General features: G+C 40.9%; 1 protein-coding gene across 1 annotated transcript; it reads right to left on the reverse strand.

Moving 5' to 3' along the window:
• Positions 1–438: 438 nt before the first annotated feature.
• Positions 439–7171, reverse strand: LOC141775004 (cilia- and flagella-associated protein 100-like). Its single transcript, XM_074647904.1, has 15 exons — positions 7167–7171; positions 7015–7086; positions 6822–6919; positions 6467–6683; positions 6321–6385; positions 4282–4445; positions 4121–4201; positions 3782–3966; positions 3558–3642; positions 2110–2152; positions 1847–2001; positions 1513–1642; positions 1163–1365; positions 860–953; positions 439–595 (listed from the first exon to the last, which is right to left on the reverse strand). The coding sequence occupies exons 3-15, from the start codon at positions 6915–6917 to the stop codon at positions 470–472; spliced, it is 1644 nt and encodes a 547-aa protein (XP_074504005.1). The 5' UTR covers positions 6918–6919; positions 7015–7086; positions 7167–7171; the 3' UTR covers positions 439–469.
• Positions 7172–12963: the final 5792 nt, after the last annotated feature.

Genomic DNA, 12963 nt, shown 5'->3' on the forward strand with positions numbered 1-12963 from the left:
TGCATGTGGCTACACTGTTCAGACAAGACTCCAACACAAACTATACGGAAGCACCAAAACCGCAAAGTTATATCTATCGTTGACTTAACGGCCACAGGTGTGGCTGTTAACAAGCATTTCTGATTCTTGCAAACAGTCCCTTTAATATTGTTTTTGATACATTTAATGTCATTTATTTATTATCTATCGAGTCATCTATTTTTGATTTTGGCGGTTTCCGTCCTCCATACATTGATGTGTGTATTCACTGTAATAATTTAGACCTGTAGCAACAGAGTTGTAGTAGGGGAAACGTGTTTGATAAATGAATGCGCATATGATCATAATAATCCAAACATTTAAAGTGCTAATATCCAACAGTTGTGTTAATTAATAATTCCAGCTGATGATTTATTGATTCTATTTGATTCATAAATGTGGTGTAGGCAACCAAATATCCAACATTTTAAACATTATTTATTTTATTTTTTTACTCCATGTCGTCATAGGTGAAGAGGTAGGAATTCATCTCATCTTCAGCGGGGGTGTTGTCCACGTGGCTGACTTGGACTTTCTGGTGAACAGGCTTGCATCTGGGCATTAGCTTTCTCCCGCTCTGAAAGAAAATGTGCACGACTTTAAGCATTGCTCCTGTTTTTTGTTGTTGTTGTTTTGCTTTTAATGTAAATTTAATTTCAGTCTTTATGAACAGGTTTTCATTTCAAAGTGTGCAATTGAATCAGGGATACACCGCATGCTTCTGTTAATGTTCTAATTCATTAAAAGAGAATGTATTAAAAAAAATAGAGCAAGACACGATTTTTGTCTTTTTGTAATGAGCTGTAATGTATTTCAGTGCCACATATTACAAATGACTTACTGTTTTCTTGGAGTCAGCCAGAGACCTCTCCAAATACCTCCTCATCCTTTCCTGCTGTTTCTCACTCTGCTCTCTCTGCTTTTCCTCACGCTGCCTGCAACAAGATGAAGTCATAAATAACACGTTACTGTATTTTTTAAATCAAGTTTGGAAACAACATATTGAAGGAAAAACCCAACAAGCAATGCAAAGCCTTCCCGGAGTTATGTTTTGAAGAATGCCATTTGACATTACCTTGAATTTGTTGCTCTCTCAAATGTTTTTTTCTTGCAGTCAAGAGAAAGTGTATTCACTGAGACATACCTGGTCCTCCTCTCGCTGTCCTTGATCTTCTTCATCATCTCTAAGCTTTCTTCAGGAATGCTCTCGAGGTCCTGCAGCAGTAAAGACATGCGGTTCTCAATGCTGGCCAGCTTCTCCAAGGTGCTGAGGTTGGTGATCCTGTCATCCACGCAGCAGTGGTGGACCTCCACCATCTTCTCGCCCAGAGCATCCAACATCACATCCTGCAAGCAAGAGGAGCAAGAAATGAAGAGGCGACAAGACCACATATCTACTGCTCAAACTACTAATGCCACTGTACATGATTTCTGGGAGCTGTTACCATTCAGATCTTTGATTAAAATGAAGTCAAACACATTGTGCTTCCTCACCTGATCTTCTGTGTTCAGTGAGACGTGGAGCTGAACTTTCTGTCTGACCTTGGCGCCTCTGGCCTTCTCTGTGTCGATTCTCCGGTTCATGTCGTTTATCTGCAGTGTTAGCTGCTCTTCATCCTTTTCTCTTCAGATTGAAAGGATTCAGCATCCGATGGATGTGGGAAAGTGGAGGGGATACGGGAGTAAATAATAATAAAAAACAAGGGTAATAATACCATAGGTTTGAAAAAAGTGAGACACCTGCAGAGTTCAGGAGAGCAAATTAGTCTGCCAACACAACAGACAAAATTAATTCACAGAGCCTTGACCCTTGAGCCATTATGCTTACATCTCCTTCCTGGTTGTCTCCATGGACTGTTGGAGCTCTTCCAGTGTCTCCTCCACCCTCGTGGAGTTCTGAATGAGGGACAAGTTCTGCTCCGTCAGCTCTGTCACCAGATCCATTAGCTGCTGAGGATCGGTGAAGTACAGCTCTGGCTCATCCTGCAGAGGATACAAATAAGGTGGCCAAGATAGTACAGTAAAAAAAATACTCAAGATGAAAAGAGATGTTAAGTCAGAGAACTAGATTTTCAGTTTGGGAAAACTGACCTCATATTCTGAGCTGTCATTATCCAGTTTAGAGGTTGTGACCCTGAAAGGACAAATAAGGAGTTCGGGGTCAGGAGAACGTTTTTGCAGCAGCATGTAAACAGGATTTCAAATCAATTTACTGCAAGGTCTTTAAATTGATACCAGCATGCTGTTTGTTTCAACAGAGTGAAAATGAATTGTGAAAGCATGTTTATATTATCACATAAAGATACTGTATAGCCACAAGAAAAAAAGGATATACTTTATACAAGGACATTCTTTAATAGGTAAAATGATTTCTACAGCTATGTTTTTTATTTGTATTAATCCTGCAGTAGGCAGAATGGTTTTGGCATCATTGGGCAAAACATCCATAATAACCTTTTAGCATATTGTAATTCAAGTGTTCTGAGAGATAACTAGACTTCTGCACCTCCTCATGGCTCTGTTTTCAGGCTTTAAAAAATCTAGCCCGTGACGGGGGACTTTGGCCAATCAGAGGTCATTTCAGAGAGAGAGGGTTCCTATTAGCTTTGCTCCGGCTGGTGGTCGGTACTTGGTATTTCCTCAACAGATCTCAACATGGCTGCCGGATCACAAACTTTCTCATTTTAAAGCTAAACAGTACACTACAAGATGCTTCTGAAAATGTTTGAGGAGAGAAATAGGCATTACAGTAACAGAATATTGATTGATATTTGATCAGCGCTGCCTAGTTTGACTGTTTGATTTTGACCGTTTGATCAGAGTTTGTGAGTGATTGACAGCAAGGCTCCAGCTCGGCTCTGATTGGTTGTTTTCCTCTGGTCTGTGAAATCTTGCAGATGCCATTAGGAACATCGAAGGACACAGAGGAACATGTTTTTTTTCAGATTATCTGTCTCATGCACTACTGTCAGGATATAGTGACCGTTTTATAAAAATATTTTTTTAATCATATTTGCTCTATTTCTACGCAACGCTGCTTTAATGGTTCTTTCACCTCATGCTGAACACTTGAAAGTGCAGTGTGTAGGATCTGGCAGCATCTAGTGGTGAAGTTGCAGATTGCAACTAACTGAAACTTCTCCTGTGTGCCAAGCAAAAACCTGAATGGTTCTATCTAGAGCCAGCTGTAGCGTAAGTCATTTGGACAATAACAGAGGTAGAGTGTGTGTGTGTACGTAGGAAGTGAGTTTTGAAGCAAGAGAGAGCGGCGGAGAATGTGTGTGAGCTAACAAGTGAGCCAGTGGAGCAGAAGACAGAGTTAGTTTAGCTCTGGTGATTATACACTAAAGAAAACATACTTATTAATATTATATTCAATTTCAGGCAATAGAGCCCCCTAATTGTTACACACTGGTCCTTTAATGGCCCATCTTACTTAGCACTGCATCAATGTGTATGAATGGAAAGGATAATACTGGATGTGCAGCAAAGCAGCCATCAATGTTGTGACGGAGGAGGGTGTGTTTGTGTTTCCTCACAGTGTGTCGCTGTAGGCTGAGGACATCCTGGTCTCTCTGATGGACGGCAGCTCTCGACCTGGACCGGAGTCCTTGCTCTCCAAACCTGTGTGCAAGCATGATATCATTCAAATCACACTACCAGCACCATCCGTACGTTTAAATTGGAATTAATAACAACAATATCAGGATATTAATGGTCCTCATAATCTATTCCATGTTGATTCACTTGGTTTTGTACTTGCCGTTCCTAATAGCAGACTCCTCAGGCTCCCTGTTCTGCTTGTCCTGAGCGTCTCCATCAGACGGGACTTCAGCTTTTAAAGCTTTGGTCCTCTGGGCCTCCTGCCACAATGGAGGAGACAACTGGAACAGCAGCTCCTTGTATCTCTTGTAGTCTATCAGGGTTTCTTCTAACCTTTCGAGGTCACTATGGAAAACAAAGACCAGATTTAAATCCACATGACATAACTGTCCCTCCCAATTTATTCACCTTTATTTATAGTTCCCCTCACTGTACCTTTTATGCACTAAACCATGGGTAATGTGCACACTCAGACATGTTAATATTATCAGAGTGCTACCTTCTTATGGCCCCTATTTCAGCAGTCACTTTCTTGATCTCAGCATTCTTCTGGTGCTTGGACTTGGCCTCCTTTTCAAAACTGACAACAGAGACGAGACAACTGTTTGCAACGTGGCTCTTTATAAACGTCCAATCTGCAGCCAACATGTCATATCTTACAACGTCCTGGCCTCCACAGACTTCTTCTCGTTGTCCCTGAGGAACTCTTCAAAGTTGAGGTTGTCTCTCTCAATGATCTTCTCGAGCTGTCTCAGCTGTCCCTCCTCTTTCGCGATGGCCTTGTCCATCCTCAAAATCTCCGACCTCTTCGTCATCACAGATAACTGAGGAAGGGAGAAAACGAAGCAGACTTTTTATATTTCACACAATTTTCCTCCTGGCGGCAACTTTACCCAGATATTCGGATGTGTTCTGCTAGTAGCGGCTAATGTAGCCTCAAGACTTCACATAGCCACAAAAGGCTTTTTCAGATATGCAGTAGTACACCACCACAAGACCTGTTGAGGTTCCAAACCGTTTTCCTTAAGGGACCCCTTTTCTATCATTAGGTAAACTGACGAAGTGACACATTTTATGGATATTTCATATCATATGTTCTGCATAACAATAACAGTACAGCACAGCAGATAAACTGTACAATTAACCCAAATATTGAATGCAATAACTGCAGGAAGTTTGTGTAAAACGAGTGATTTGGATGAATTTTGAGCAGATTATTTCAGACATGAGTTTTCTTGTTATCTTTAGGAACTTTCAATACAATTCTGTATGTATTATGTATTTATTTTTATTTTTAACAATCATTTATACTTAATATGCTTCTTTTTTGACAAATTAAGTGTTTTCTTCTCCCTGATGCTTGACCATTGTTCTATTAGCTCTTTGGTTGTTTTAACTTTTCTAATGCAGGATGGGGCTGTTTAGCAGAGAGGGAAGGTTCTGTGAATATAACTTCTGGTCTTCACCGTGTCCTTATCCTGTGAGATTTTATATCGTAAATAATAATCCAAACTTTAAAAATAACAGTTTAATTTAGTTTTCTTCACAGAAATGAATGGAATGCTGAGATATAGGCCAACTGTATATCTTTAAAAAAAGGTTGTCTTCCCTGTTCAGACCTGGCATTAACATGCGTCCTGAGTGATCGGATCACAAGGGGACAGCTCTAAGAACAGGTGTGAACGCACCCAAGATGCATTGAGGACGCATTGAGATCCGATCACTCAGACCACATTCAGAGGTCGTCTGGGCCACTTATGACCACATTCTTTTAGCAGTGTGTACGCGAATGTGTCCTGGGCTACATGAAGGACCGCCTACTCTACTGATGTTGCTGGGATCCGCGGGTCTCTGCACTCCTCATGCGAATAGACAGGCAGACGCAAGCGTTTGTCTGCCTCGTGGTATGGAAACGGCTTCTGTGCTCTACTGTATTCTGTCGGTACAACTGTATTTTATTAAAATATATCTTATCTATAGACTGCATATGTACAGACTATCAAACTAGGCATGCAAAGGGAATTATTATGATACTGTCGGAGATGTATCAGTGTTTTTGTTCCAGTGCTTTGTACAGAGCTGACACCCGCCTGCTCGCCCGCTCGCTCTCTGAATCCAGATTGTTGACATGGCTCCCCATTATTAAAGGAACAGTGTGTAACATTTAGGGGGAGCTATTAGAAAAAATGCAATATAATATTCACAACTATGTTTTCATTAGTGTATAATCACCTGAACTAAGAATCGTTGTGTTTTCGTTAGCTTAGAATGAGCCCTTCATATCTACATAGGGAGCGGGTCCTCTTCACGGACTCCGCCATGTTTAGTAGCACAGAACGGACAAACCAAACACTGGCTCTAGTGAGAGCCTTTCGCATTTTTACGTTACCTTACGTTCTCTGACACGCTTGTGAAACTACGGTAACGTGAGCTGCAGAGTGCAAAACCGTGGCACCGCCAGCCGCCGTCTGACTTCCATTGCTCCTAAAGTAGTGTTATTATGGTTAGGATGACCTGTGTGCGAGGTGAACGGCGTTATCACGATTTTGCACTCAGTGATTCACGTTACCGCAGTCTTGGAAAGGGAGGAATGAGCGGTGGGGTACTCAGTAGGTTGCAATCTGCAACCACAACTCTAGATGCTGCCAAATCCTACACACTGTACCTTTAAGATCTTAGCAACTCTTGAAATCATTTACCTCCAACACTGCCTTCTGTCGTTCCATAGAGATCAAGTCATGTTTGCTGTCTTTTGTAACGTTTTCTGGAGACGGAGGACAGACAACAGTTATCATTTACATTAGCAGGTTAGCCATGGCGTGCACTCTACTCTCTCTCCACTCACCTCGTTTCAACATGGCCATCTTCAGCTCATGTCTGCCATGTGTTCGTTTAGGGAGAACTGTCCTACTCTTAATTTGTTTCTTCATCTTCTCCTTTTCTTCCTCCTCCTCCTCCTCCTCTTCCACTTGTTCTCTCAGCTCTTTCCTCAGCTTGGCCGTCATTCGTGCAGCGTGGGTTGTCTTCTCACCAATTGGCAAAGCCAGGAATTTACGCATCTCCTGGGCACGGATGAGAACAGCAACAGGACTTTAAACATAGCGATACATTTGTTTCTTTTTGAAGTCACTGTGTCACACGAATAGCATGCAGTGGAGGTAAAATAACTTACAGAGTTGTACTCAAATACACACACCAACCTCTTTTCGTTCTTCTCTTTCATTTACACTCAGCAGGAAAATGCTGTTACCGTCTGGCACTTTGAATGGGCTCGGTCGAATCTCCCTCCTCCTCATGTCTGCACACAACATAATAAAGAAAATGTGTTTGAAAAAAACCCTTCTATAGTCTAAAATTGAGTCTGCTATGTTCTCATTGTTTCTCCCACTGTACCTGGTTTACGTGACTTGGCAGCACTATCAGTCTCTGAAGCAACAATGCTGCATGAAGAAATTTCTGGTCCTTCTGTTGAAAACATGATCAATCACTGACTGTATGTACAATGTGTATTATGTGTGACGCATGGCATTATAACAAATACTTACTGGGATGTGGTTACTTCTGCCGTCTGGCTCAGTGTTTCATTTGGCTGCGGGTTACAGAAAAAAAAAATTATGTTTTTTTGTGGATGGCAAACAGCATGAACCCAAAATTTAAAGCTATTTAAGTCATTCACGGCAAAACTGGGTCTAGTACAGAACTATAGTTCTAAACTTATATCTAAACGTTATATGACCCAGATTGCAGCCTGACCTCCTTCGGCAGTGGGACCCTGGCTGTTCCCACCTATAGCCTGTGACTAAAGGTGACTCAGTCTGTGATGTCAAGGCTCCTCAGCTTTGGAACTCCTGTCTGCTTTTTGCTTCAGTGTCAACTTCAATACATATTTCTACAGAGAGCATTTTATATTGTTTACAACCTCTAATTTTCAATTGGCAATTTGTTGTTTTCATGTTTAAAATGTATTTTATTTATGGCTGTCAAAGTTAACTCAATAATAATGCATTACCGCAAATTCGCTCAGTTTTAAAACTAGAGTGAAGATACTGGTATCGGGTGAAACTAGAAAACCTAAGAAATCCATTGGTACCAACCATGTCATACTAGCTTGTTGGGAAGGAGGTTAAATAACGCTCCAAAGTAAAAAAAAATAAAAAAATAAAAATTTTGGCGAGGGAAAACTGGCATGGCCATTTTCAAAGGGGTCGCTTGACCTCTGATCTCAAGATATGTGCATCTCCCCTTTACAGACATGCCCACCTTATGATAATCACATGCAGTTTGGGGCAAGTCATAGTCAAGTCAGCACACTGACACACTGACAGCTGTTGTTGCATGTTGGGCTGCAGTTTACCATTTTATGATTTGAGCATATTTTTATGAGGGTTTCTGAACAATATCTATCATTGTTTTGTGTTGTTAACTGATTTCCAATAATAAATATATACATACGTTTACATATAGCAAGCACATTTGTCCACTCTCATGTTGGTAAGAGTATAAAATACGTGACAAATTTCCCTTTAAGGTACATTTTGAATAGATAAAAAATGTGTGATTAATTTGCAATAAATTGCGATTAACTATGGACAATCATGCAATTAATCGCGATTAAATATTGTAATCATTTGAAAGCCCTAATTTTAGTATTAAAAACTCTACACACCCCCAAAGGCCCTTTTCACCGCAGCAATTTTGACATTGCACTACAGGGTAACACAGGTGTAATTAATAACATTAATTATGGCCCTGTTTCATTTAGGTGAGCCAAGGCCCTGCTATTGTGCATGCTGGCTCACTGGAATGGCTGAGACACACTAAATAGAATGGGACCATAATTAACTTTATCAATTACACCTGTGTTTACCCTGCTATTATATGTCAAAATGGCTGCAGTGAAAAGGGCTTCTTGCTAATAAGAATCATAAAGATCTTTAGAAGAGGTCCACTCAGGCAAAAGTGAAAACGCCTGCAGGTTGGAACATTGTGTGGGTTTAAATTCAGCTGGAGCTTAATTTCCTCCTGCAAAGTGCCTATGCAATAGAGTTGAGGTGCCTAATAGCATCAGGGTACGTGCTGTTCCTGAGGTGGGATGTCCTACACCTTAGGACTCTGAAATCTCCTTCCAGAAGGAAGGAGTTGGAAGAGACAACCAGCAGGGTGGGAGGGGTCGGCAATCACCTTCTGCGCCCTGCGGCTGATCCGTGTGGCGTAGATGGAGGCCACAGATGGGATGTCCCATCCTATGATTTTAGAGGCAGTTCGCACCACTCTCTCTAACTGTCTCCTCTCCAAGGCGGTTGTGCTGCCGTACCAGACTGTGACAGAGAAGACCAGGACGCTCTCCACATTGGCTCTATAAAACTGGAGCGTTGCCTCTCTAGACACACCAAACTTTCTAAGCTGGCGCAGGAAGTGAAGCCTCTGGTGGGCCTTGCTGATAATAAGGCAAGTGTTGTCCTCCCACTTCACAGTGTGGCATATGGTGGTGCCAAAGAATCTAAAACTAGCCACTCTCTCCACTACCTGGTTGTTAATGACCAGCGGAGGGTGGACTACCTCACCTCTCCTGAAATCAATGATAATTTCCTTTGTCTTTTCAATGTTTAAAACCAGGTCACTCTCCCTACTCCATACCACTAAGGCCTCGACTTCAGCTCTGTAGTCTGATTCGTCACGGTTCCTAATCAATCCTACTACTGTTGTGTCATCAGCATATTTAAAAAAAAAAAAAATGTTCCTATGGAAAATATATGGGAAAAAACAATAGTCACATGTGCCCCAAAAACTAAACTAAATATAGTATGAGGAAATTCAAAATGTCAGTTGTGGCCACAAATGGGTTAAATTATCCTATTCTATATTATCTTTATTATTATGTATTGTTTATATTATGTTATTATCCATTTTGTCTTGTAGAGGGACCCAATGTCAGACTAGTTTAAATACATTACAATAAGATAAGATAAGATAAGATATTCCTTTATTAGTCCCGCAGTGAAGAAATTTGAGCTAAACAAAGTGTAACAAAATATGAACCATTTAAATAGAAGGAAGTATAAAAATAGGAGCAGTATATACAGTATTGACAATAAACAGACTATTAACAAAATTGCACAAGTGGAAAATGATATTGCAAAGTGAGAATGAATGAATGAATGAAATTCCACCTGAAAATACCAGGTTACTGTCATACAATACAATACAAAGGCCTACATTTAGAGTTTACGTGTATTCTTTTTTTAAATGTATTTATTTATATTATATTATTTCATTATTAATATATAATTACTGACACACAGCAAACCTGGGGACCAGTAGTATTGCAGCATATGAGCAGGCCTACTGATCTGTAGACTGAGTAGTTGCCATGCCTATTTAACTGCGTGTATGGTGGTGGGTAACTGAAGGCAACATGGTACATACACTACTGATTGCTGGTTTTATGATAACATGTAGCACAGAAAAGCTGTTTTCCTGAATATTCTCTTTAAGCTCCTTCAACTGAGCGTCTGTGTACTTTAGCAACATATCACGTGTTACATTACATTAGACATTGTATCCAGGAAGTGGGCTAAACAGCTGTTAGCCGTCTCTCATGATAAACAAACTGGGTTTAGCTGCTGCAGCTACAGGTTAGAATACAGCTAACTGTTTTAAACACTTCTTTAATTTAATGTTAATAAAATAAACCCAACCTACCGCCTGATATGATGCTGTACATACTATATATATAGCTACATACCATAGACAGACTGTTTAACTTCAGGCTCTTCAGGCTGGGCTGTTCCGTTTGTGTACTGTTGTCATGGTAACTGTTGCCTTCAAGGTCGCCTAGTAAAGCTGGATTTCATAGCTTATACAAAGATGCATTGTACCCTAAACATGTATGTAGCTGTTTTTTAAGTCAATGTGTTATCATTTATATATTTTATAACACTGATGGTAAACATTGTAAAGTCTTTCATTGATTATTTGGTGACTAGAAAAAAAGAATGAAAAAAAAATACATCAAATAATATTAATAACAGAAGGCTTGTAAAATAACAATAGGCCTCTTGGTTATTTAAATTTATTGGTCGGATGGCTGCCCAACTAACATTTGTCAGAGTCAATTCTGTGGGGCAGGCATATTAATTCTCCACTAGATGGCATAGACAGATCACATAATTTGTCTTAGAGCAGAACTCCTATATTCCCAGTGTTGTATTGCCTTCTTAAGGAGAGAAACCCAGATTTCAGGATTATTAAGAGATCCCGTTGAGAGACATGTAGACATATTTGCAGTGAACAGTGCATCTATGTGAGTGATAATTTCTTCCTAAGTTAAGTTGACTTGGCTGCCAATACTTCTTTTAGTTCAATGTGTACCAGTGAATATACTTAGAAGCCGATACTGTACATCCCTCCCACGCATTCACGCATGACCCTGCACATCTCAGCTCAACAAAGCAGCCCACACACTACACTTGCTTGTAGGAAATCCCAGTGTCAGATTGTCAGGCTAAAGTAATGCAAACACATGGGGGAGTGTTGGCTCGCGCCACAGAAAAAAGGGCACGTTGTGTAAGGAAAGAGGAATGGTGTTATAGTCAGATTTGAAGGAACAGTTTGATGCTTGTCAGGGATGGAAACACAAAGCAAGCAGTTTCCATATTTTTTTGTCCCTGATTCACAAAATCTGTGGCTCAAGTTTAATTTAAAACAATGTTTCTAAAGCCAGTCCTTTAGTCCCAGAAAGTTGTTTTGCATACAGTATCACTCTCTTACAATGGAGGTAAGCTGGTAAGGAGCTGATTTCTTGCAGCGTTGCATGGGTTGTTTGAGCATTACAGATTGCCTCCGCCTCCTCCGCTTTGTAGCCCAAAGACAGTGGATATTTGGTATTATATAAGAGGTGAACATTCAACCTTCTATGCATAATGACATCGACAGCTTTTCTTTAAACATAATTAACACCGCCACCTTCAATGAACACAATGGGAAAAGATGAATTAATACACAGAAAAAGTCAGAACAGAAAGCAAAACATATTCATATTGAGTCAGCTAAAAATAAATAAGAGATGATTCTTAAAGGCTAATTCTCTCCCTCATGTCTACAGTGAGTTTAGGTGGTGGAGTCAAAAACAGCACTGACCTTGTGTCATGAAACAGACATTAGAGCATTAGAGCTGCCACACTGTCAGGCAGAAAGCATTTCATATAGTCTGCTGCAACTTTGTTCAATAAACTATATGGCAGAGCCATGAGGAAGTGCAGAAGTCCAGTTTTCTCTCAGAACACTTGAATTACAATATGCTGAAAGGTTATTAATAATCTGGCGACTGGTCCAGGGTTTGCTCTGCCTTTGCCCAATGTTAGCTGGGGTCGGCTCCAGCCGCATAATAGAATGGAATTTTTGCCCAGTGATGCCAAAAACTTTCTGCCTACTGCAGTTTTAAATATCGATTGCCTCTTGATTACAAGTGATGTTACGGAATACTTTGTTCATGACTTGACAATACAGTCAGGCATTATGGGGACCTGCAAATGCAAATTTTGCAAATCTTTTGGCATCTAGTGGTGAGGTTGCAGATTGAAACCTACTGAAGCCTCTCTCGTGTGCCAAGCGTGTAGAGGAACTACGGTGGCCACGCGAAAACGGAAATGGCCCCATCTAGAGCCAGTTGTTGTAAGAGTAGGTCATTTGGAGCAGAGGTGGGAAGTGAATGGTGAAGCAAGAGAGGGAGAGAGTGGTGGCGACGGCCGTGAGTAACGTTATCACTCCGGTCCAAGCAGGAAAAGTTAATGACGTTTGATTTGTCCGGTCTGGGCTACTGTAGAAACATGGCGGACTCCGTGAAGAGGACTCACTCTCTTAGTACTCTCCATTTCTCTCTCCGTCTCTCACTCACTTTGAGACACAACCCGACAAAAGAACTACTGTACTCTGAAACCCATTATTTCCAATGGCTTGTGCCGCGCCACGATGGTCAAACTTTGGGCGCTGCAGGTCGAGCAGCTCAAACCAAGTTGTGTTGTGAGCAGCTCTCTTTTGCCAGTAAACAACATTAGTTGTAGCTGTAGTGTTGTTGGGGGGGAAACAGTAGGGCTTATAAACACTGTACAGCACCAGGTCTTGATAACGAAAAGGAAAAAAGGTCTGATCATTTTTCATAAATCGGGAGAAATATGGGAGAAGTGGGACCCTGGGAGGAAACCAGGAGAGGACAATGAAAAACGTGAGTCTCCCGGGAAAATCGAGAGGGTTGGCAAGTATGAAGGTGCAGTATGTAGGATCTGGCGGCATCTAGCGGCACAGGCGCAGTTTGCATTGGTTCAGGGGGCTTAGAAATGCATC

The sequence above is a fragment of the Sebastes fasciatus genome, chromosome 10 (assembly GCF_043250625.1).
Source record: "Sebastes fasciatus isolate fSebFas1 chromosome 10, fSebFas1.pri, whole genome shotgun sequence".
NCBI classification, from domain to species: domain Eukaryota; kingdom Metazoa; phylum Chordata; class Actinopteri; order Perciformes; family Sebastidae; genus Sebastes; species Sebastes fasciatus.

Coding starts and splice junctions, on each gene's coding strand:
- LOC141775004 (XM_074647904.1), bottom strand. CDS start 6,917: ATGAGGAGGAGGGAGATTCGACCGAGCCCATTCAAAGTGCCAGACGGT. Junction 1,643..1,846: donor GAGACAACCAGGAAGGAGAT/GTAAGCATAATG, acceptor TTCAATCTGAAG/AGAAAAGGATGAAGAGCAGC. Junction 954..1,162: donor GACAGCGAGAGGAGGACCAG/GTATGTCTCAGT, acceptor ATCTTGTTGCAG/GCAGCGTGAGGAAAAGCAGA.